General features: G+C 43.0%; 1 protein-coding gene across 1 annotated transcript; it reads right to left on the reverse strand.

The window, feature by feature from the left end:
- Positions 1-552: 552 nt before the first annotated feature.
- LOC121441059 (U3 small nucleolar RNA-associated protein 14 homolog A-like) lies at positions 553-24,149 on the reverse strand. Its single transcript, XM_041642191.1, has 15 exons — positions 24,064-24,149; positions 22,605-22,680; positions 21,427-21,497; positions 20,373-20,437; positions 15,757-15,899; positions 15,369-15,524; positions 9,214-9,333; positions 9,021-9,115; positions 8,346-8,469; positions 8,182-8,259; positions 6,924-7,302; positions 5,365-5,759; positions 4,461-4,654; positions 4,248-4,347; positions 553-951 (listed from the first exon to the last, which is right to left on the reverse strand). The coding sequence occupies exons 1-15, from the start codon at positions 24,087-24,089 to the stop codon at positions 682-684; spliced, it is 2,292 nt and encodes a 763-aa protein (XP_041498125.1). The 5' UTR covers positions 24,090-24,149; the 3' UTR covers positions 553-681.
- Positions 24,150-24,420: the final 271 nt, after the last annotated feature.

The raw sequence follows: 24,420 nt of genomic DNA on the forward strand, positions 1-24,420 counted from the left end.
GGCTGGCAGGAAGGGGGCTGAGTGAAATCTGGTCAGCTGCAGGGAGTTCCAGAAGCTATTCTGAGTTGTTACCTTAATGCTTAAAGAGTTTCCTGCAGGATAGAATGTTTATTTCTTGGAAGAATCAAAACTCCCTGCCACATCTCCCAAAACTGATACTCTACACAGCAACCTGAATGAGCAGGGAAGCTCGCAGATGCAAAAAGATTAAGTTTCAACTCCTGGGGTTAGGCCCCACTTCAGCTTGGTTCCATGACCAGCCAAGGGCAGGATTCAGCTGTGGCTTGTACATGCCACACCTCTAGATCCAGAGGTTAAACCACACAGTGCTTTATCAATCCCTCGTTATAAATTGGTATTCACAGTGGATCATGATTAATGGGTGATATGCATGAAACCAGCGATGTGGATAAGTTTCCTTCATTTTCATGACCAGCTACAAGTCTTGGTAAGGAAAGAAGGTGAAATTCCCCTTACAAAGTGCTAAGTAGAGAAGTACAATGGCAGGGCATCCAAAGTGTCTAATTCAACAGGGAGATAATACAGACGGAGTCGAGTTATAAATGCCTTTATTTCTAAGATATGGCTTAACTACACACAGTGTATTAATTAAGCCAGTTTTGGAATTTATTTTGCAGCATAGGACAAATAGAGGAATTGTCAGGACAGTCCTCTGACAATTCAATCTATTGAGCTCTTCTTCAGCTGTTTCTGATGTTTGGAGCGTCGTTTTGGATTGCTCTGCATGACAGACAGGTCAGACCTTGGGGAAGATTGGTAACCCACATCCTCTGCTTTTATGGGCTTGATAATATGGCCTGCTTTGGTGACAACCTTGGGAGCAGTCAGCTTTTGGAAAGCTCTCTGCGTGTTCCACGTGGATCCTATAGGATTCTGGATGGCCCTTTCAAATTGCTGATGGTGGGTGAATGGATACGGGAGCACTCGCACCTGGAAGGGAAAGAAGAGGGATTTGGCGTGAGGCCTAAGGTGCAGTTGTTTAAAGGGAGCCTAGAGAAGGCATAATGGCTCATGCTTGTAATCTCAGCATTTGCAAGGCTGAGACAGGAGGATCACAGGTTCAAGGTCAGCCCAGTCCATAGTTGAGTTCTATGTGGCAATCACAAGGGAGGTAAGCTTGAGAGGCCAAAGCACCCCAGTAGTCCCATATAATCTTAGGACTGATAATCTGTTTGAAGTTATTTGGTACCCACACTCTCAGGCTTGGCCAATGGTTTTAGGACTGAAAACCCAGAAAACCACTCCTGCCTGGCTACAGTAATTCCAAGGCTGCTAACCAGTGCGTACTTATACAACACTGTCACTTCAAGGAGCCCAGGAGTATTTGTACATCCTCATGGATTCTGACCCTTCTATTCTCCTCCTGCTCTCTATTCTCTCCCCACCCCCTTGTTTTTTCATAACAGAGTCTCACTAATGTAGCCCTGACTGGCCTGAAACTTGCTATGTAGACCAGGCTGTCCTGAACTTCACAGAGATCTACCTTCCTTTCCTCTTTATGATTGATTTTCTTAAAATATTTATTTATTTATTTATTTATTTATTTATTTATTTATTTATTTATTATGTATACAATATTCTGTCTGCAGGCCAGAAGAGGGCACAGATGGTTGTGAGCCACCATGTGGTTGCTGGGATTTGAACTCAGGACCTTTGGAAGAACAAGCAATGCTCTTAACCGCTGAGCCATCTCTCCAGCCCTATGATTGATGTTTTAAGGGAACCAAAGATACGCCTCTGAATCCTGAATGCCTCCAGGTTCTTGAGCTCAGCTTCATTTTCTTAAGGCAGAGGATGTAGAGCTGGTTGGCCCTACTTGATAGCACCAGCCATCTCCCTTGGCGTCATCATATGTCTAGACGGGAAAGTGATTTTCCCAAGTAAAATAAGCAAATGCAAGAACAGAACCCTTGGGTTCCTGGTCCTTGCCCTGTGCTCTTCTCCACTCCAGAGTGCTAGCATCAGGTTTGTAATCGCTTTCCCAATGTCAGTACTGAAAGAAAAGGCTTCCTTTGCCTTTCGGCTACGGAAATGTCTCATTTGGGTTAATGTTCTTCTATCTATGCATGCTACTAAGGGTATGAAAACATAAAGTCAGTTTCAGGAGTCCTCTCCTGTTTTGACACACTTCATTCTATTGCTCCTATGGTGTCTAGCTGATTCAGTGGTTTTCAACCTCTGGGTCGCAACCCCTTTCAGGGTCAAATGACCCTCTCGTAGGTTTTCTCATATCAGATATTTTCATAACAGTAGCAAATGATAGTTATGAACTTGCCACGAAAATTATGGTTGGGGGCACCACAACATGAGGAACTATATTAAAGGGTAATAGCAGTAGGAAGAGAGAGAACCCCTGAACTAGTTAAAAAGAAGAGACAGTTGGTTGTGTTCGTATAGCACACACAAAGTCCTAGATCCAATCCCCAGGGATCACATAAACTAGATGTGGTGGCATATATCTATAATTCAAGCACTTGGGAGGAGGTGGCAGGAAGAACAGATGTTCAAGGCCACGTTCAGGAACATAGTGAATTCAAAGTCAGACTAAGCTATACATGAGATCCTGTCTAAAAAAAAAAGGCAAAGCAAAAGTCAAGAAAGATTCCTGGAAAATCATTTCATAATTTGCTGTGACGATAGTAAATAAACACGGGAAGGAAAGGCCATCCTTTCTGAGAAGCACACTCTTAGCTGTCATCTGTAATTTTGGCCCACTGGAGCCTTCTCCTCTTACAATGTGGGCCCCTGTAAATTAGAATCAGGTTGTCAGGCTTGGCAACAAATGCTTTTACCCAGTGAACCACCTCACCGGTCCTATCAGGGTGTTTCTTCCCTCTCCTTCTATATCCAGTTGTTTAGTTATTATAGTTTCAGCTGGAATTATATTGGCAACTGTTTCTGCAGTGATTGGCTTAGAAACTGAGATCACACAGAATGACTAAACTGTTATTGCTCGAGTTTTTGAGAGAGGGCCTCGTATCCCAGGCTGCTCACCAATTCACTGGGTAGCTAAGGACGATCTTGAACTTTTGATCTTCCTGTCTCCACCTCCAGAGTGCTAAGATTAGAGATTAAAGGTATGCTTTCTGTCTAGCTCCAATGTTACAATGCTAGTAACAGAACCCACAGCCTTGTGCATGCTAGGCAAGCAGTCTAGCATCCGAGCCACATCCCCAGCTCTCCTCTCTGTGCTGTACACATTCCATAGTTCTTTTCTCTTTAGAAGGGCAAACACAACTCATTTCAAATGAGAGGCAGACCACAGGACTAAAGGGAACATGCAGATTATGCAGTTCAATGACAGTTTTTTTTTTTGGGGGGGGGGTCACATACTCACCTTGAGAGAAGCCCAATTTCTCTCTGGACCTTCTGTCCATTTTCTAACTTTTCTACTTCATGTGCAACAGCACTCAGTATTGCCTGTCATATTCTAGAGGACAATGGCTATGCTCTAGTTTCCTAAACTGTAAACACCCCTTGCTCATTATTATTATTATTAGTATTTTTTGAGACAGGGTCTCACTCTGTAGCTCTGACTACCCTAGAACTTGCTCTGTAGATCAGAGATACACCTGCCTTTGCTGGGGTTAAGGGCGGATGCCACCTCATACAGCTCATCCCTTGCTTATTAGCGTATGATTCAGCTGAAAATTTCTTCACTTTTGTGGACAGATAGTGAATGGTTCATCGCCACTTTTCTTGACACATGACTCAAACATTCTGGTCTCCAAGTGTTACCTTGACTACAAATCCAAGCGTAGAGCGGAATGGTAAATTTTTAGTTTAGCAAACCTCATTTAGAGCAGAATGATCCAGGGTACAAGTTTCACTGCGACTTGGTGGCTCAGTTACTGCTTGCAAGGAATCTCTTTTCAGCCTAAACCTTTCCAGTAGCCAGAACAGCACAGCCTGTCTGGCTTTACTGCTCTCCCAACCAGTCAGTGGAATAGACAAATTTGATCTGTTGGTCACCATCACACCAGGTATGGTGGCACAGGCTTTAACAGGTGCTGAGGTTAGGAATTAGAGGTGTGGGTCGTGTCCAGCATGGAGCAATTGGAGTTCAAGGCCAGTCTGGGGTAAGGTGTCTCAAAAAAATGCAAAAGTCTAGAAACCCCAAATGAAAACATCATGATCTCTCTCCCCACCAGTTACTAAAAGAGTTCTCTCAAGCAAGAGAAGCAGGTAGTGGAGATCAGTCACCTAGAGAGTGCTTGGAATCTCACCTGGTGAGCCGCAGCGTGGATGTTGCGTTTCTCATTGATAATCACATTGGGCAAATTCCTGTCTTTTCTCGGTGGACCTTCAGGAGCTTTAATAAGAAACCTGGAAAGCCATAGTCAAAGGAGTATTCAGGATTTAGTCAAAAGTGCGGGGAACACACTTCAGGGTGGGCTGGGGAAACCGTGCTCTTTTGACAGGCTTTTCCCTCCACTTACCGGCGTCTTTTTTTGGCGCTGGGCTTCAGGTCCATCCCGCCCCACTCTCCCCAGCCAGGCAAGGTCAGGTCCAAGTCCTTTGGCTTATTGGCCTGGATAGTTTCCCTCTTCTCTTTTAGGAACTCCTTGATGACATCATCTCCGGCAAAAGCTTCCTTTATCATTTGCTTTTGGTCTCTCTCCACTTCATCTTCCTGGGAAGAAATAAGAGCAAGAACTGAAACTTGTCTTGCAAGTGCTTCACGAGGAGACCGAATCCTGGGTTGTGACATCTTAGCGCCCCCTAGGGGGAAGTGCTGAAAGAATGATCGATTCGCAATGGAACCAATCAGGCAATCATGCTCCAATTTCTCTCTAGGGTGACACAATTTAAACCCTTTAATAAGGAAAGTTTTAGGGTGGGAGAAAAGATGGCCAGGGTCAAAACAGAATCTCCAAGTGTGGCCGGAATGTGAACTCCAGCAGCTTTATATCCCAGGAAAAGCAGATAGGTCTTGCTAGTTTTAATTACTTAAATTTGGGGTTGGGGCTGAGGGCAAACCACTGGTGGTCGGAAGTGTGGGGAACTTTGGCGGTAACTCAGAACTGAACTTTGAGTTCTCGTGCCTGAGATCTAGCCAGAGTTTTCAGTGACTACCTCCTCCATTGAGACCTGGTCGACAGTCACCACAGAGAGCTTTAGTGGCCCAGAATTTAGGCTGCTTGTGTGGCTCAGCTGTGTGCATATATCTGCATCTGTTAAACTGACACTTGGGGCCCACCTGGCACCGTGGTAATCTGGAATTCTTAACTCCTGAAACGTCTTCCCAGCAATACCAACTTACATAGACTGTGCTGTGTGTAAGAAGGACTAGTTCTGTTCCAGTTCTGGCCCCTAAAAGCCCAAGACCCTGGCTCTACTCACCTGCTCCTCTACTGTTGTGGGAACAGCCACTGATGTCACAGAAGGAGTTCTTGTAGTAAGGAGTTTCTGTAGACTGATCATTTGCTCCTTCTTCTTCCCCTTCAATTCTTCTTGTGGATTCCTCCTTACCTGCTCCCCTCCTACTGCAGCTCCAGGGAGCTCCTTATTAGGAAGACAGTCGTGTTTACCTAGCTCTTCTAGTTCCTCCAGAGTTTGTACTCTCTCTGGCCTCTGCAGCAACAGAGGCTCCTCTTCCTCTGGGGCAGGTTCCTCTTCCTGGACCAGGAGAACTGTCTTTGCTGGACTCTCTTTTGGCTTCTTGGACAGACGATTGTCCTTACTGAGTTTCTGAGACAGTGCCTTCAGTTCAGATAATACCTCCTTGGTTGCAGAATCTGGAGGGAAAAAAATAAAGCTGTCAGAAGTTTGGAAGTTTCCCAGTTAAGGAGTATTTGCCAAGCAACTACTGAGTGCCAAGAAGCATGAAATACACTTTAATAAGGACAAACAGGGTCCTATTTCCCAGGTGACTGCTAATGTCTGGGACTGGGGTTTAACTTCCCTGCACAGTCAACTCTACTTGGAAAGATCACTCAGAATTCTTGTTAGTTGTTTTTAAAGTGTGGTACTGGAGCTCAAACCCAAAGCCTGGCATTGCTTTTAAATACTGTCATAGGTTAGGGGTGTGGCTCAGTTGGTAGAAAAATTGCCTAATAAGCATGAGGCTCCAGGTTCAGTTTCTAGCACTGTATAAAACTAGTCACTGCGGCACACATTGGTAGTCCCAGCACTCCATAGGCAGAGGCAAGAGCGTCAGAAGTTCAAGGTCATCCTTGAGCCGTAGTAAGTTTAAGGCCAGCATGGGATATATGAAATTGTATTTAAGAAAAAAATTCAAGAAGCCTCTGGGGCAAGAATATTATTTATAGAAAATCTCATCATGGAACTGAGGAGAGCTGGGCAGTGGTGGCACATGCTTTTGATCCCAGCACTTAGGAGGCGAAGGCATGCAGATTTCTGAGTTCAAGGCCAGCCTGATCTACAAATTGAGTTCCAGGACAGCCAGGGCGTCACAGAGAAGCATCTTGAAAAAGAAACAGACAAAAAAATAAGAAACCCATTCCCAGCACTACAATAAATAAATTTACCATATAGCCTGCAGAACTATTCATTCTGGGGAAGTGTCACTCAAATACAGACACATAATATCTAGCATTATGAAGTGCTAAAAATGCCATTTTCTCACTTTATGTAAGCAAGACAAAAAACCCAAAAATAAAAAATTGGACTCCAGACATTAGGAGCAGTTTAACAATTTCTCCAAGTCTACCTCTTGTCTAAAAGTATGTATGGATTCTGACACTTACCATCTTACTTGATTGTAAGTCTGTAGGTACCAGCAATGCTAAACAACACCTTTTCAAGGCTAGCTTAGCACATAGCCTTTGAAAGTCCCTAGATGTTAATCACCACAGAGCGTGTGCAGGTGGACATTCCTTTCTTCTCTCAGTCCAGACACAGCAACACGAAATTGTCCCTTTCACCCCATCACAGCTCACCTTGGCCACCCACTGGCTTAGCATCCTGGTTGAGCTTAGATCTTTCCCGAAGGGATCTCCTTTCCTCAAATTCTTTCAACAAAACATCTTCCTCTGCCTCTGGTTTTTCATTTCCCTCGTTTTCAGAAAACTCATGGGCCACAGGCTCAGGCAGTTCATTCGAGCCGGCCTGGACCTCATCCTCTTGTGCATCACGATTGCAAGTCCTGAGCATCCATGGATTGGGTCCATCAGCATTCATCTGTGCTTCATTCACTGCATCAGGAACTAGGGCTTCTTCCTCTTCAGCGCCTCCCTCTTCTTCACTCTCTGAAACAACTTGGAGCTTCTGCGTCAGTTCCTTGTTCTTAGCCAACTGTTCTTGCATAGCTTGGCGGGCCTAGAGGAAGGAGTTCCCAGCACGGGAGCTTTGTAGTTAGTGACCATAGCAATGCCTTTCCCCTCATTTCTTAAAATGACCTCTACTCTTGCCTTGCTAGTGCTGGGTTTGTTATATGTGTAACAACAATAAACTCAAGCTGCTGCCTTTAGTTTTTTTCTTCAGAATGCTGGGCTGGAACCCAAGCTTTCACCATGCTGAGTAAGTACTCTACCATTAAAGCCACAAACTCAGTTTTCTCATTTCATTTGGCATTTCTTTTCTCCCCTTCCTTCCTTCCTTCCTTCCTTCCTTCCTTCCTTCCTTCCTTCCTTCCTTCCTTCCTTCCTTCCTTCCTTCCTTTATTTATTTCTTTCTTCCTCTCTGGCTTCTCGAGACAGGGTTTCGCTGTAGCTTTGGAGCCTGTCCTGGAACTAGCTCTTGTAGACCAGGCTGGCCTTGAACTCAGAGATCCACCTGCCTCGACCTACCTGTGAGTGCTAGGATTAAAGGTGTGGGCCACCACTGCCCTACCCACTTAGCATTTCTTACTAGCATTTACTGTTTAAACAGTACACATAAAATAAACAGTAGCCATAGAATAAAATAGAAAGACAAATTATTCTTAAGGAAGCAACAGGTGAAATACAATGATAAAAGTATAAAAAGTTTCTTCCTTTTGCTAGGTTTGCCTTGATGTTTTTTTTTCTTTCATCTTTTTCCACCTTTGTCCTGGTCATTTTCTCTCTGCCTTAACCTTTTTTCTGATGTCTTTCTATATTCCTGGTTTTTCATTAATCCTTGTGACTTTCCCCCCAATTCTATTTCTGAGGCCATTCTTGTGTACTGATTTCCTTTTTTCCTCCAATTCCATCTCCTTTTGTCTGGTCTGTCTCTTACCTCCAGGTCATACTTTGCCATAATTGCCTTTGACTTGGCCCATTTGCCACTGTTCTGATGCTTAAGGCTCATTCGCTCCTAGAAAGGAAGGACAAAATGAGATCTTTAATGCCTTTCACGGATAGTTGTTAGCAAAGGTGTCAAAAAGCAAGAGGCAATCTCACCATCATTCTGGCTTTCTCAATTTTTTCCAGTTCTTCCAGTGCAGCATTTGGATCGACTTTCCTCAGCTGCTCAAAGTCTTTTATGGCTTTTTTGGCCTTTCCTTTCTTCACAATTTTGTGGTATCTACAGGGTAAGAGAGGAGGTATGGGAGCTGAGACTTGGCTGAAACACAGAATGCCACATGCAAAAGTGCCCACGGGATCCAAGGGGTTTCCTAATGCAGGTGCTAGAACGACTACCACAGTCAATACGGAAAACTGAGACAATGGCCAGGACTCTCCAACCCTTCGAACTTCTGCAGAGCAGACTCTTCTGTTCCTATAGTTCAAAGTAGGAACAGAACACATTCCAGAGAGGCAGAAAAGCAAAAAAATTTCTACTGGATTCCACGCTCTGGAAATTCAGAGCTCACTCTGCAGAACCACTCCATGGTCTTTTGGAAGGAGAGAGAGTAACCAAACAGTCCTCTTCTTGTCAATGTCAAGTATAAATGCTAAAGGCAGAGGAGGGGGCATTCCTGAAGTGACACAACCACATGAGGTTCTAGGAAAAGGTGATGTCATTCCTACTTGGGAGTTCTTTTACATGACCTTAAACATCATGTTAAAAGTTTTCTCCAAAGGGTTCACGATTAACGACACCGCTTGCTGATAAGAGGTTCACAGCTTCCTTACTTTTTACTTTTGATTTTCTTCATCCTTCGAGCCCTGGCTTCATAGTAGGACTGCAGAGCTCGGGCCCTCTGAAGCTCTGCTCGGCGAATCTTAGCCTACAATGAATGACATTTACAGTAACTCCTGGACTTGAAGTCAAATGCTGGGAGAACCATGGCTTGCCTGGGTATGTGAAACAATCTACAACACTTACCTCTTCCAGGCTCATGGCTCTGAGGGAGGCTTTTTCCACAGGAGTCAGTAAAGGGTCTGTCACTGGCTGTTTGTTCTTATGCAGGAGGTTAAAAACTTCCTGTTCCAGAGGGGTTCTTGCCTTAAGGAGGTAACAAAACATGCCAAACCTTAGGTTCTAATCAAGCTGTTCAGAGGAATAGACAATGCTTTATTTTATTCTGAAGTTTAAAAATTTGTTTTCTTTTCCCTCCCTCCCTCCTTTAGACAAGATCTTACTATCTAGATCTGGCTAGCTTGAAACTCACTATAGCCCAGGCTGCCCCAGAAGTGATGGTGTCTTCCTCTTTTAGCTTCTCTAGTACTATGATTACAGGATGGTACTATTCCACTCAGCTAGATTTGTTTTTGAGACAGGGTCTCTCTGGGTAGCTCTGTCCTGGAACTTGTTCTGTAGACCAGGCTGGCCGTGAACCCACAGAGATTTGCCTACCTATGCCTCCTGAGTGCTGAGATTAAAGGTGTGTGCCACCACTGCCTGGCTTCAGCTTGAATTTTCTAAAAAATTATTATTAAGGCAACTTCCACAAGGGAACTCAGGGACTTGATAATATTACTTGGGGGATCATTTTCTGTTATCAATTTTCTTAAGGATCTAAGCATGATAGTCTTATGTTAAATGCTAGAAAGAGAGCATTACTAAATTGTCATGTTAATTTTAAAAGTCCAAAACTGTCAAAGTGATGGTGGTGCATGCATGCCTATAATCCTTACACTTGGGAGACAAAGGCAGGCTGACAGCTGCAAGTTCAAGGCCAGGCTGGGTGACATAGCAAGCTTCTGACTCAAATAAAACAAAACAAAAGTAAAAAAAAAATTATATATATATTTGAAGCAAACACCAATTAATTTACCTTATAGTTGGGAATCTCAGGGTCTTATCATAACTCTACAGGGAAGGAGAGGTTAGATCTTAAGCATTATTTGCCATTGATGATATTAACTGGAAAATCAACCCAGAACTTTTTTTTGAGGAAAAAAATCAATTTATTTAGCTTATGGTTATAGCACATCATTAGGGAAGTAGACAAGATTGCCGGGCAAAAATTGGGAACTTGGGGGTGGGGTGGGATGGGGGTAAGGGGAAATGGGGAGAGAAAAGTGAGAAGGGGAGGATGGGGGAAGCTTGGGGGAATGGGATGGTTGTATTTGACAGAACTTTTTTTAAAAAAAGATTTATGCCTGCATGCTAGAAGAGGGCACCAGATGTCATTACAGATGGTTGTGAGCCACCATTTAGTTGCTGGGAATAGAACACAGGACTTTTGGAAGGGTAGTCAGAGCTCTTAACCACTAAGCCACATGACCAGTCCCCTAGAACTTAACTTATTTATGTACTTATTTATTTGGGTAGTGCTGAGGATTGAATCTGGGGCCTGTGTATGTGAGCTATAATTCTCAAGCCCTCATTTTTGATTTTATGATATAGGATCTTGCTATACATCATGGTCTGGCTAGCCTCAAACTTCAATCTTTCTGCCTTAGCCTTCCAAGTGCTGCCAGGTATGTGCTACTATGCCTGGCTCTCATCTTTTTATTCATTACCAAATAGACAAGAACAGTCATTCTTAGGTAGATTTTGCCTAGTAATTTATCTTACGGCAGGGTATGTGTTCCCTATCAAATATTTAACTAGCCTTCTTGTAATTCAAATTTAACTCTGCTCGTTTTCTAACTTTGGCTCCAGCTCCTTAGTTTCCAGTGACTTTTCAATGACAGGTGGTAACTATGAAATAAACTGTGCACCAGTTATTTCACACGTCAATCAAATATCCCATTTGCTACTTGACTGACATTGTGAGGATGACTAAAATCATCAGGCCAATCAGACCATAGTCCATCCGGACACAGCCCAAAGACAGCCTTTGGCAACAGCCAGTTCCAAACCTCAGATATTATGCATGTTTTTCTTCAGTAGCCACATGCATCATGGTCAGTAGTAAACTTACAAATATCTGAGCAAACGCATAAATACACATCATCACATGTTACACGGTGCTATTGATTTAGCCATAAACCTATTCTACTGAATGGTAAAGGTGCATGTTCTTCCATTTTTAGTATCTGCAGAAGTGATCAATCACAGGCTACAAAGTGATTTATATTGCAATGTTGTAATCGCCCTTCAAATTCAATTCAATTTGCCAACATTTATTGATTTCAGCTACATTCCAGGCACTTGTGAGGGGTGCTAGGACTATGCAATTAATTAAGATAGATCCTGTCTTCATAGAGCTCAGAGCAAAGATATGATACACATGCTACTAACAATGTCCCATTAATGGGTTAAATGTTATAATGGTAAGCACACAGAAAGGGTTTGTTAATCCTGATTTAGGAGGTGGGTGGGTTAGAGAGGGAAGGAAATAACTCTTAGATTTAGGTATGGAGGCTTAAGCACAATCTTTCAAGAGTGGGAAAAGTTCAGACAGATGGGCATAAAAACACAGGTACCGGGAAGTAAGTGGTATGTAAGGGAACAATGCGCTGCTCAGCATAGCTAAAACACGAGGCATTTTTATTTTGCTTAAGTGGAGTGCCTTAGATTTGAATTCTTACAGTGACTGTGTGTGCGTGCATGTGTGTGTGTGCCATGGGGCACAGGGCAAATTTTGGGAGTCAGTTAATTTTTTCCACCACGTGGGCTCTGGAGCTAGGACTCAAGTTGTCAGGCGTGGCACTTAGCATTCGTAAGGCTGAGCCCTCTCCCTGGCCCATGATGGATTTTTAAGTAGGAGAGTGCCAAGTGATTTTGTGGTTCAGAATGGAAAGCATGGTGAGTGTGAGGATCCTGACCAGGGCAGCAAAATCTAAAAATAAGAGAGAACAAGCACCTGAAGCCATAACAGATTTGATAAGATCAGCCTACCACGCGTGCTAGGGAGGGGACAGCTAAGGGAATGGGTAGGGATCAGAGGAGCCAGGTTTTCAACCCAGGTGACTCAAATGGGGAGTTAGGCTGTGAACTGAATAAAGATGGCGGTTAAGGCTTGGGAATCTAGAAGTGTGATGTCTGGTGGCACAGTTCACATGGAGATGTGGGCATGCCCCACCTACAGGCTGTGAGACTAGACTTTGGGAGAGATTGAGAGTGACAGCCAACTCACAGAATTGACAGAGTAAGACCCAAAAGGCCCAGGAAAAGCTGGAGAAACCAAGCAGTCAAAGTACAGAGCGGAAGCCAAGGCTGGGAGAGCGTCTAAGAATGCGGTTGTCCATGCTGTTGCCAGACAGGCTGAAGCCGAGGAGGGCTTAGGACAAGGCAACTTGGAGGCTCGTTATTACTGCACTTTGAGACAGGCAGCAGTAGGACAGGAAGAGGAGACAGCAGCAACAGCAGCGGAGACCATATCTTCCCAAAGCACGTTCCTTGTAGGTTTGCTTCATTGTGTAAAAGCTTAAAACACAATTGAACTTTGCCATTTTTTTCTATTCCCAACTTTAAAAAGTTTTCAGCTGGAAACGGAATGTTGCTAAAGTGTCCTGGTTGACTGGACCTTTCAAACCTCTACCTCAGGCTCCCAAACAGCTAGGATTACAAGCCTGTGACATCATGCCCAGTCCTCCTTCCCTTGAATTTGCCTTGAACTGAAAATCCTTCAGTCTTAGGCTTCCAAGCGTGGGAAATGTAGGCGTGCACCACTTCACTTAGGCACATCCCTTTCCTGAGAGGGGTCTCAAGGTCTCAGTCCTCCGCCGGAGTCCCGAGTGCCAGGATTACAGGCAAAAGCTACGATACGCGACCTGCCACTTCACTTTTCAGAAAATCTGCTTATGGTTCAGATTAGGTACAACAGGTGAACTTGCTCTTTGTGCATAGCCTTTAAAATCCGAGTGTAGGAACTAGGCGCCATTCCAGGATTGAGAGGGTCGAGCAAGAGGAGTCAAGGCCAGCCTAAGCAAGACGTAACAGCTAGGATACATTGTGCCTCAAAGCAAAACGTAACAGCTAGGATACATTGTGAACACTTTGGAAAATGCCGGCGCTCACGAAAAGGAAAAAGAGATGGGGGTAAAGGTTACTTTATATCCTTTATAGAGAATGGTGCAGTTTACAACCCCCCCCCCCAACTCTTCAGCTAGAGTTAAGTGCAATTTTAGGAAGGTGAAACCCAAACTAGAGCGCAGGCATTTTTGATTGTCCACCTCCAGAGATGTAGTTCTGTTACTGTCTCTGGTACTTCGAACTCTTTAAGTTGCAAGGAAAGAACTGGAAGCTGCTAGCCAAACTCTTTCCTTTCACGTTCCGTGCCATACTAGCATAGTTTCTCAGGAATAAGCCTCAGAATAAATGGCATAGTATTCTCAAACTATACCGTCTGGGCCCCACTCACTGAGGAAGAGGCTGGGCCATTCTTAGTGTGGTCTCCTTCACTGACATGGTACTCTCCTGCTAACTCCCAAATTATACTATCATTTAGAAAAAGCAAGGCGCATAAATAGTGTGGAAACTACTTTCTCCACCAAAAAAAAAAAGGGTAAAATTCATGAATATAGAAATAAAACTCTAGCTGGGCGGTGGTGGCGCACGCCTTTAATCCCAGCATTCGGGAGGCAAAGGCAGGCGGATCTCGGTGAGTTTGAGGCCAGCCTAGTCTACAAGAGCTAGTTCCAGGACAGGAACCAAAGCTACAGAGAAACCCTGAAACCCTGTCTCGAAAAACAAAAACAAAACAACAACAACAAAAAAAAAAAAGGAAAAAAAAGAAAAAGAAAGAAAACTCTAAATCAACAATAAAAATAAAACTGGTTATTTGGGGGCAGGCATGGAAGGCAGGCGGGGCAGCGTGAGACATCGCTTTCATACTTTTTTTTGAAACCCTGTAAATTGTTATTACCTCTTCAATTTTTTTCTAAAGTCTCCCTTCATTCTGCAGCCACACTTTATACCTGATCTCTTTTTCATGTAGAAAAGAAAGAATCCTAGAAAGAGAATGGTAGTGACTTCAAAAATACTATCAGAAAACAGAGCTTTTTTTTGTTTAGTCATGGTGACAAGCAATGCAGTTTTAATTAGCTTAACTTCCTGACATAGACACTATCATTTCTGGTTTTTTAGAAAGCACAGAGAAATGTAACACCTTTGTAGTCAGATCTATCTATCTATCCATCCACATCTATCTATGGTGTAGGTACTGTTTTCTTTGACTATTTTTCTTTAAGACAGAACATTCTAGTAGAGACTCCATACCATTGGTATACTAGAAAAGTAGGCTGGCTGCTCTGAAGGGGTTGTTCATATAGTAAAAAAAGAGACTCCAGGGACCAATTCGGCCAAGAGTATAACTACCATTCTACCAAAACTGTATCATTTGCTACAGGCTAAAACCCCTAAAATGGGAAGAATACCCAATAACGAAGAAGAGTTGGTCCATTAAAACCCACCCAACTCAGCCCCCCATGATTATGCATAGTGGCAGGGGTCACTGTTTGGGAAACACGGCTTTAAAGTATTCCTCCCTCCCTTCATGAGTTACTCACTGAAGTTCTTGTCATTAAATGGTAATATAAGTTTTGGGTGGTAGCATTACAACAAAATAGAACTGGGGGATAAGAAAGAAAATATGAAAAAAAAAGAAAACATGGGTTGGAGAGATGGCTCAGTGTTTAAGAGCACTGGCTGCTCTTCCAGAGGACCTGGGTTCAAATCCCAGCACCCACATGGCAGCTCCCACCTATCCAGTTCCAGGAGCTCTGACACCATCACACAGACACACATGCAGGCACAACACCAATGAACATAAAACAGAAATAAATTATATAAAATAAAACATAGTATGTTCCTTTCATCTTGGCAGATACACACACACTTTTTAAAATTAATTGTTTTTGAGACAGGGTCTCATGTAGCTAGCTCAAGTTGGCCTCAAACTCCTGATTATTCTGCTCCCACCTCCCAAATGCTGGGATTACAAGTATGTATCACCAAGTCCCAATCTTTGTGATCAGATGTTTTAACAGAGCTACTGTGTGGCTTGGCTATTTCCTGACTGACAGCTAAGATACACTGTCTCCTCTCTTTTCTGACCACCGAAGGAAAATGACAAAAGCTGACATTCAGGGTTAAACTCTCCTTCAAACTGGTTGAAGGGTTTGTTTTTGTTTTGCTGCCCTCACCTTCCAGTCAAGAAACACGTGTTCAATGGGAGCAAAGGAAGCTGGCTCCTTCTCCAGGGGGAAAACCAGCTGCTCTGCTTCCCGGTTCTTCTGAACAACAGAATCCCATTTGGAGAGGATCTGTGAAGTCTTACTGAATGCCACTTCTCTGTGGATCTAAACCAGGCAAAGTACAGAAAAGGAAAGGCCATGAGATCCCACATCAAGCTCAAAGGAATACCAAGAAACCAGAAGGTAATGTTTCTTTCTTTGTCGTCCCCACCCCAACAACCAGAAGCCCTGAAATGACCTCTTGCTCACTTCTGAAGAGTTCAGCCACCCCTACTTTCCCTCCCCTTCTCAGTTCAAGTTCTTCCCTTTATAAGGGGATGCTTTCCATGTAACTTACCCGTTCAACCTCTCCTTTGTTAAGGGGCAAATCCAGAGTCTTCTTTGACTTGACTCTACTCAGTTGCTTTTTTACAGCAGTCAATGAGGAGGAAGGCTTAACAGGCTCAAGGAGATCTGAAAGGGCTAGTTTTTCTCCAGAGCCTGTGAAAAGGTCAACTTTCTCATCAGTTTTGGAGGTGAAACAAAAAAAAAAAAACCTCAATATAATGTAGGAAGTGGTCTGAATAGAATATGTTGAGTCTCAAAAATGTATAAATATAAATTATCTTTATTTCAATCCTTTATCCTTTAGGCATAGTGACACCACTAATCTTGTACATTTCCAAATATGTTAGGGGGTGGAAGGAGAAAAAGTTATTTAAAAAGTCAGTTATGCCCCCCCCACCCGACACACACACAGGGTTTCTCTATGTAACAGCCCTGGCTGCACTGGAACTTGCTCTGCAGACCAGGCTGGCCTCAAACTCACAGATCCTCCTGTCTCTGTCTCCTGGATTAAAGATGTGTGCCACCACTGCGCAGCTTCTCCTTGTCGTTTTTACTTCTACTCTTGTCTCACTGCAATTAATTCGTCCCACAGCAGCCAGTCAGTTTTTAAAATTATGTATCTCAATATGTCATAATCCTGCTGAAAGTGATTCAAGCCTGCTCAATTATACCTAGAATCTCATAAACCCAAAGGACAAGTCCTGATAGGATTCGGTCTTCATTTGGAGTTAACTCTAACTCACAACATTCTACTATACTCAACTGATATTAGTCCTTTTCCTGAGTTTTTCTTTAAGTGTTCCTAAGCTGTTCCTTTGACAAGAATGTTTTCTCCCACCTTTGTATGGTTGACTTTCCTTTCCCTTCAACCTTGCCTCTTCAAGGACCTTTCATGGCCAATCAATCTGAAGTATTCCCTTAAATCATTATACTACACCACTTAGATTTTGTCTTGTTTTTAAGATAGGATCTCTTGTAGGCCAGGGTGGCCTTGAACTGTGTAGCCAAGCTTGGCCTTGAATTCCTGCTCTTTGCTCTTCTTGCATCTTTCAAGTACTGAGATTAAAGACACGGGCCACTGCTGCATCAGCCTGTTTTAGTTCTTCCCATCATTCCTAGACTGTAGAGCCCATCTGATCACCCCTTATTCTTCATTGTTGACTTAGTATCTAGACTAGTCACCTGCTATTGATTTAGCTGCTTTGGTGGATACACTGCAGAAGCTCAATAGAAACCCGTTGAATCAATTCAGCTAGCTTACCGGTAGTACACTGCTAAGCGCTCTGAGGTTCCAATGGTGATTACTAAAAGCACAAACTCATTGAATCTGCCAAAGTTCAGAAAAGGTTAAAACAGATACACCTGCTTCTGCCTCCTGAGTGCTGAGAATAAAAGGTATATGCCACCATACCTGGTAGATCATGCATTTCTAACAGTCATGATATTGTCCTTTTCCTCTCTTCCCCCAACTCAGGGGATAAGAAGGGACTCTTGAGGGGGCGGGGTATAGTATATCTTAGATACTACTAAGCTTCCAAGACTCAACATTTAGTTATTGATTAGGAAATCAATAACGGAAAAGCAATGGGGTTGAAAAATGTCTGCCACCTCTACCTAGGTCAGTCAGGTAAGGGTCTGCCATTTCCTTTCTGCTAAGGAGGCCTAGGAGTCTGTCTTGATCCCTTTGCCCTGTGACATGCTGCTTTGTAGGGAACCACAGCAAAGATGCTGATGTTCAGGAAGTCAGAAATAAAAAAAAATAAAAATCAACTAATAGTAGACTAAAGACCACAACATGAAATCCAAAAGTCTGAAGTGCTAAGAGATCACGGCCACTGTCAGCCTTAACTGGTCATGGAAGGAAACTTCCTGTTGCAGTGGCTGACCAGAGACTCAATCACCCCAGCGACTTGCTGTGGCACAATGCTTAGTCCGAAATGGCTATCTGTACCCCACTTCAAGCCTAAGGGAACACCATGAAAGAGAGAGTAAGGGGTGGCTTGTTATACGGCAGTTGCTTCCAAATTGAAACCATCCCATGAGGGAGGGGGAAGGCTCATGAGGAAAACAAGTGTCACATGTCTGGGAACACTGAAACTTGCAGATTATCCAAGTCCACCCCCAAGACACAGCTTTATAGAAGTAGCTAACAGCTGTTGGGGAGAAGAGATATGAGCAGCCAGCTACAGAGATTTTCTTGGTCAATTCCTTAAAGAAGTTAAGGGGTGCAGCATTCTTGAGTTTTCATCAGTGTTGCAGTGGGCTTTCGGTAATACACCTGCTTTGGGGTCAAGCTAGCTCCTATAAATAACGCCTCACCCATATTCTGTTAGTCACGACAATAGAAACTCTTTGGTTTACCAACATCAAACAACTCTAATAAGGCTCCAATAAAGCTGAATATCTATCTGTCTGTCCTAACTCAAAGCATCATGTGAGAACTGAAATACAAAGGCAATTGTGAGCTGGGTGGTGATGGTGCATGCCTTTAATCCCAGTACTTGGGAGGCAGGGACAGATGGATCTCTGTGAGTTCGAGGCCGGCCTGGTCTACACAGAGAATTCTAGCACAGCCAAGGTTACACAAAGAAACCCTGTCTTGAGAAACCAAAAAGGAAAGACAGATAAGAAAGAAGGCAATTGTGAACATTAAAAAGCTATACAAACACTGCCCATCAAAATCCCAGCAAAATTCTTCAAAGACCTCGAAAGAACAGTACTCAACTCCATATGGGAAAGCAAAAAAACAATCCTGTACAACAAAAGAACTTCTGGAGGCATCACAATCCCTGACTTCAAACTCTACAACAGAGCTACAGTACTGAAAACAGCCTGGTATTGGCATAAGAACAGACAGGAGGACCAATAGAACTGAATAGAAGACCTGCATATCAATCCATACATCTTCGAACACCTGATCTTTGATAAAGAAGCAAAAAAATATCAAATGGAAAAAAGAAAGCATATTTAACAAGTGGTGCAGGCATAACTGGATAGCAACATGTAGAAGAGTAAAACTAGATCCATATCTATCACCATGCACAAACCTCAAGTCCAAATGGATCAAAGACCTCAACATAAAGCCAGCCACACTAAACCTTATAGGAGAGAAAGTGGGAAGTACATTTGAATGTACTGGCACAGGGACCCACTTCCTAAATATAACTTCAGCAGCACAGACACTGAGAGAAACAATTAATAAATGGGACCTCCTGAAACTGAAAAGCTTCTGTAAAGCAAGACATGGTCAACAAGACAAAATGACAGCCTACAGAATGGGAAAAGATATTCACTAACCCCAAATCAGACAGAGGTCTGATCTCCAAAATATACAGAGAACTCAAGAAATTGGACAGCAACAACCCACATAATCCAATAAAAAAAAATGGAGTACAGACCTAAACAGAGAACTCTAAACAGAGGAATCTAAAATGGCTGAAAGACACTTAAGGAAATGTTCAACATCCTTAGTCATCAGAGAAACACAATTCAAAATAACTCTGAGATTCCATCTTACACCTGAAAGAATGGCCAAGATCAAAAACACTTATGACAACTTATGCTGGAGAGGTTGTGGGGTAAAGGGAACACCCCTGCATTGCTGGTGGGAATGCAAGCTGGTACAACCCCTTTGGATGTCAGTTTGGCGATTTCTCAGAAAATTAGGAAACAATCTTCCTCAAGACCCAATAATACTACTTTTGGGTATATATCTAAAGGATGCTCAATTGTGCCACAAGGACATGTGCTCAACTATGTTCATAGCAGCTTTGTTTGTCATAGCCAGAACCTGGAAACAATCTAAATGCCCCTTGACCGAAGAATGGATAAGGAAAATGTGGTACATTTACACAATGGAGTACTATACAGCAGAAAAAATAACAACATCTTGAATTTTGCAGGAAAATGGATGGAGCTAGAAAACATTATTTTGAGTGAGGTAACCCAGACACAGAAAGACAGTTATCACATGTACTCACTCATAGATGGTTTTTAAACATAAAGCAAAGAAAGCCAGCCTACAAACCATAATCCCAGAGAATTTAGACAACAATGTGGAGCCTAAGAGAGACTTACATAGATCTAACCTACATGGAATGTAGAAAGTAGAAAAAGATAAGACCTCCTGAGTAAATTGGGAGAATGGGGACCTTGGGGGAGGATTGAGGGGGGAGGGGAGAGGCAGGGAGGGGAGCAGAGAAAAATGTAGAGCTTAATAAACATCAATAAAAATATATACATAAAAAAGCTATACAAACACGACAGCTAAGGTAGTAAGAGATACACGGAACCATCACTCAAGTCGCTTTAATGGATTAAGCATTCTATTGAGGTCCATAGGAGATATTCAGCATTCTTTATTTGACTATCCTTAATGTATCCTCACAGGTAAATATTTATGATTTCATGCATAAATACTTTTTAAAACTTATCTTCAGGAGCTGGGCAGTGGTGGCACACACCTTTAATTCTAGCACTCTGGAGGCAGAGGCAGATGGAGTTTGAGGTCAGCCTGGTCTACAGAGTGAGTTCCAGGACAGCCAAGGCTGTTACACAGAGAAACCTTGTCTCAAAAAAAGAAAAGAAAGAAGAAACAAAAAAATGAACAAAATAACAACCCCTTACCTTCAGAACTAACATTAAACTCAGACACTTTCAGACTAGCCTCAGATCTCTCAGCCGATTTCCACCTGAAATTAGGAAAAAAAGATACACTAGAAATGGAAACATTTGCATGGGGAGCGCAAAACACTTCCCTTTATTGTTTTGTTTCTAAGATGCTGAAGTCTAGGGTTTCATACCCGCTCTACCACTGGGTTACACCTTTAAGCACAATGTTTCTTTCTTCAAGGGCAGTTGTGGTTTTATGGTCCACACCCCATGGTCCACTTTTGTCAGTACAACCAAACTGTTTCTAACTTTTGACTTAGTCTAATCCGCATCTCATATTCTTTATATAGCCCCAGTCCTTAAAAAATACAATGTAGCTGGGCGGTGGTGGCACACGCCTTTAATCCCAGCACTCGGGAGGCAGAGGCAGGGTGATGATCTCTGTGAGTTTGAGACCAGCCTGGTCTACAAGAGCTAGTTCCAGGACAGGCTCCAAAACCACAGAGAAACCCTGTCTAGAAAAACAAAACAAACAAACAAAAACAACAACAAAAAATACAATGTAGTACAATGAAAAAGATTTAAGCACACATAAATTTGAATTCAGGTCCTGCCCTTATAAATGGTTCACCATGGAGTTAAAATTTTAATTTTAACTTTAATGTGGTTAATATGTATTCAATGCTTCAAAAGACTATTGGTGTGAATTAACTAAAACTGTACGAGTTCTAATACATTGACAGCAATAAAGAAAGTAGCTAATAATCATACAGTTTTTTACTATATGCTATACACAGGCACTAGGATCATTACATGAGATACTCAATAAATCTTAGTAGGGCGAGCAAGATGGCTCAAGAGATAAAGGCCATTGCTGCCAAACCAAACTGAGTTTGATCCCTGAATCCCCCATATGGAAGGAAAGAACCAACTTTTACAAGCTGTCCTATGACCTCCACTTGTGCTAAGTGGCATATGTATATCCCCACACAAAGGAAGGAAGGAAAGATGGAAGACAGGCAGACAGACGGACGTAATTATAAGCTGTCCAAACTGACAGAGATATTACCTATTTTTTCCACTAAGGGAACCGATCGCTTCCAGAAGTTTTTGATGTTTTCTTTCTCCATCACCGTCCCCCTAGACTCAGAGGAGGAAACTGCATTAGGACAACGCGAGGAGGGGAAAGACAACTTGGAAATAAGTGCACATGCAAATTTGGGTTCTGGTTGGCAGAGAACAGGGGATTCAGATGAGATATTATATGACCACTCTAATCCAAGCTGGATTTGGAATTAGGGAACTGTTTCAAAATTCAAACACTATATAAGGAATGTAGATCCTTCAACCCATCCCTGACCAAAAAAAAAAAAAAAAAAAAAAAAAGACTGTAGATCCTTAGTAACTTGGAATGTCCTAACTGATTTGAAGATAACATCTTAAACCAGGCAGTGGTGACTCATGCCTTTAAACCCAGCACTGGTGGATCCATGTGAGTTTGAGGCCAGTCTGGGTGGTTACAGAGAAACCTTGTCTGGAGACTACCTTCCCCCACCCTGTGTTTTTTTGGTCAGCTTAGTGACTGCAAATGAATCTACTGATAATTTAATTATTGTCTGCAGAGAAACCCTGTCTCGAACCCTCCTCCAAAAGAAAAGAAATCAGCTTAAAATACTGTTTCTGCATAAAAGTGGTTTTTTTTTCATACAGAAACACCGACCAACAGTTAAAGTCATAAACACAGTATTCAAAGTGGCTTTTTAATCAGGAGAAACTACCCCACCCCCTTCTGAGACAGGGTCTCATTACGTAGCCTTGTCCGGATTGGAACTTACTATGTACCCCAGGCTGGCTGCGAAATAATATAGATTCACTGCCTCTGACTCCCAAGTGCTGGGTTAAAGGTGTGTGCCACTGAGCTTCATAGAATCCCTTACAAACAAATGAAGACAAGCTCTCGGTTAGCAGCAGAGAAGGGTCTCAAATTTCAGATCCTCCTGCCTCAGGCTCCTGAGTTCTAGGATGACTACCATGACCCCTGACCTTTCCTTATCATTAATATCGGTACTGTTTTACACGGAAGGAGGGGAAACGACTTAAGGATTTTGTAAAGGAATTAGGCGTACAATTCAGTCAGCAGATGCTGGAGTTCTAGGTACCCCCCCCATATATATATCTCCAATCCTTTCCGCTCCAGGAATGCGTTGTTCGCCCTGATTTTGAATCAGTTCAACGCTGGTCACCCACCTCATCTTCACTGGCGCTCAAGGGGTAGTTGGTTGGCAAATCCACTAGTTCTTCCTGCTGGCTCAAAGCCAGAAGGCTGTTTTAAAAAGGCAACATAGAAATATTAGCACGCGAAATAACCCTTCTTTTAAAAACAGCGTCTCCACCGGCGGTTCTCAACCTGTGAGTCGCGATCCACCGGAGGTTGTTGCACGATCCTTTTAAAGGAGTTGCTAAAGACCATCGGAAAACACAGATAATTACGATTCATAACTGTGGGAAAGTTAGAATTATGAAGTAGCAACGAAAATAATGCTATGGTTGGGGGTCAGCACAACATGAGGAATTAAATTAAACAGTCGCGGCGTTGGGAAGGTTGAGAACCGCTGTTCTAAACCAATTCATTCCGTTTTTTTTTTTTTTTTTTTTCAGTTCTGAGTAGCCCGAGAAGAGGTGCAAAAGCGCAATAGTAAGAGCACCTTCGGCAATTTGTCAAGACTTTACATTTAGACCGAAGTAAGGCAACACCTCCAAGGTAACAGTAACTGACACCATTCAAATTCGCAAGAAAAAGAATGAACAAAACTCATTAGTGATTGACGCTGCGTTTCCCACCGATGCTACTGCTGGTCTTTGAGGTAAAGGCAGTTTCCTAATTAACCTTTTAAAGATTCTATTAGCGATTCTATGCATCTTCTACCAGTCCGATGCCTTAATAAGTGCATTCAAAATGTAATCTTGATCTTTTGTACCCAGAACTGGGGAGATAGGCGAATAATTGAAACCAACGAGTACGGGTGTTTAACTAAGGAGATTGGTATTTAGAAAGAGTCTACTATTACTTAACAGAGTATCTCGGTATTTACTAGGCAAACATTACCAAATGGACTACATTTAGATTTTATAACGCTGAGGGGGAACACGTGAAATACCACAGGAGAGGTAATATTGTGGACGACTCTCACACAATTTGGCACTGCCTGCGCAGATCGCGCGTGGCACAGACAAAAAATGGGCACGTGACAAATAAAGGGAAACCAGTAATATTAACTTTGTCAAGAGATAGATCTGGGCTGGAGAAATGGCTCAGTGGTTAAGAGCATTGCCTGTTCTTCCAAAGGTCCTGAGTTCAATTCCCGGCAACCACATGGTGGCTCACAACCATCTGTAATGAGGTCTGGTGCTCTCTTCTGGCCCTCTTCCACACAGACAGAATATTAAATAAATAAATAAAAAAATTAAAAAAAAAAAGATAGATCTGATCGACCATTAGGTCTAACAGCGTCGCACTTAAAGAGCCGAAAAACAGAGGCGCAAAATCAACTTAAATTAAGGGGCTTTAAAGGACTAATAGCAGATACATTAACTACTGGCAGGATCTTGAGAGAAGGATAACTACTGAGTGTTAGAAGGTGGCGTTTCTCCCCCTAATTCCAGGAAACTCAGCCCTCAGACCCGGGATCTCCCTTTTACTTCTTACCCCTTCGCAGCTTTGGTCGCGTGCATCGCCGTAGCCTGTCTCTCACATGGAACAAGGGCGGAAGCCAAAAAGAAAGCAAGTTACTAGCCTGCCGCAAAGCAATTATTGCTTCCGCCAATCAGGCACGACTAGACGCGTCATTTCCGCCCAGGGAGAGGCTGGTGAAGAATTTGAGTCTCTTTAGGATTGGCTGGCATAACGCCCGGTTGCCTGGCTGCAGGCGGCAAGGACGGCGGGCGGGACTTTGCAGTCTCCGTTCTTTTCGGAGCTCTTCAAATTAGCGGTGGCGATTCTCAGACCCTTGATTTTCTTGTTGTCCCAGATGAGTGAGGTGAGGTCGAGGGTGTCTGAGCTCCG

Source organism: Microtus oregoni, unplaced genomic scaffold, assembly GCF_018167655.1.
Source record: "Microtus oregoni isolate MIOR12 unplaced genomic scaffold, Mior012 000073F_001, whole genome shotgun sequence".
NCBI classification, from domain to species: Eukaryota; Metazoa; Chordata; class Mammalia; order Rodentia; family Cricetidae; genus Microtus; species Microtus oregoni.

Excerpts from the sequence above, each read along its gene's own strand:
- LOC121441059 (XM_041642191.1), bottom strand. The coding sequence starts at position 24,089 with ATGCACGCGACCAAAGCTGCGAAGGG. Across the intron at positions 22,681-24,063 it reads GCGACCAAAGCTGCGAAGGG|CCTTCTGGCTTTGAGCCAGC; the intron begins GTAAGAAGTAAA and ends TTTTTAAAACAG. Across the intron at positions 4,348-4,460 it reads AGCGCCAAAAAAAGACGCCG|GTTTCTTATTAAAGCTCCTG; the intron begins GTAAGTGGAGGG and ends ATGGCTTTCCAG.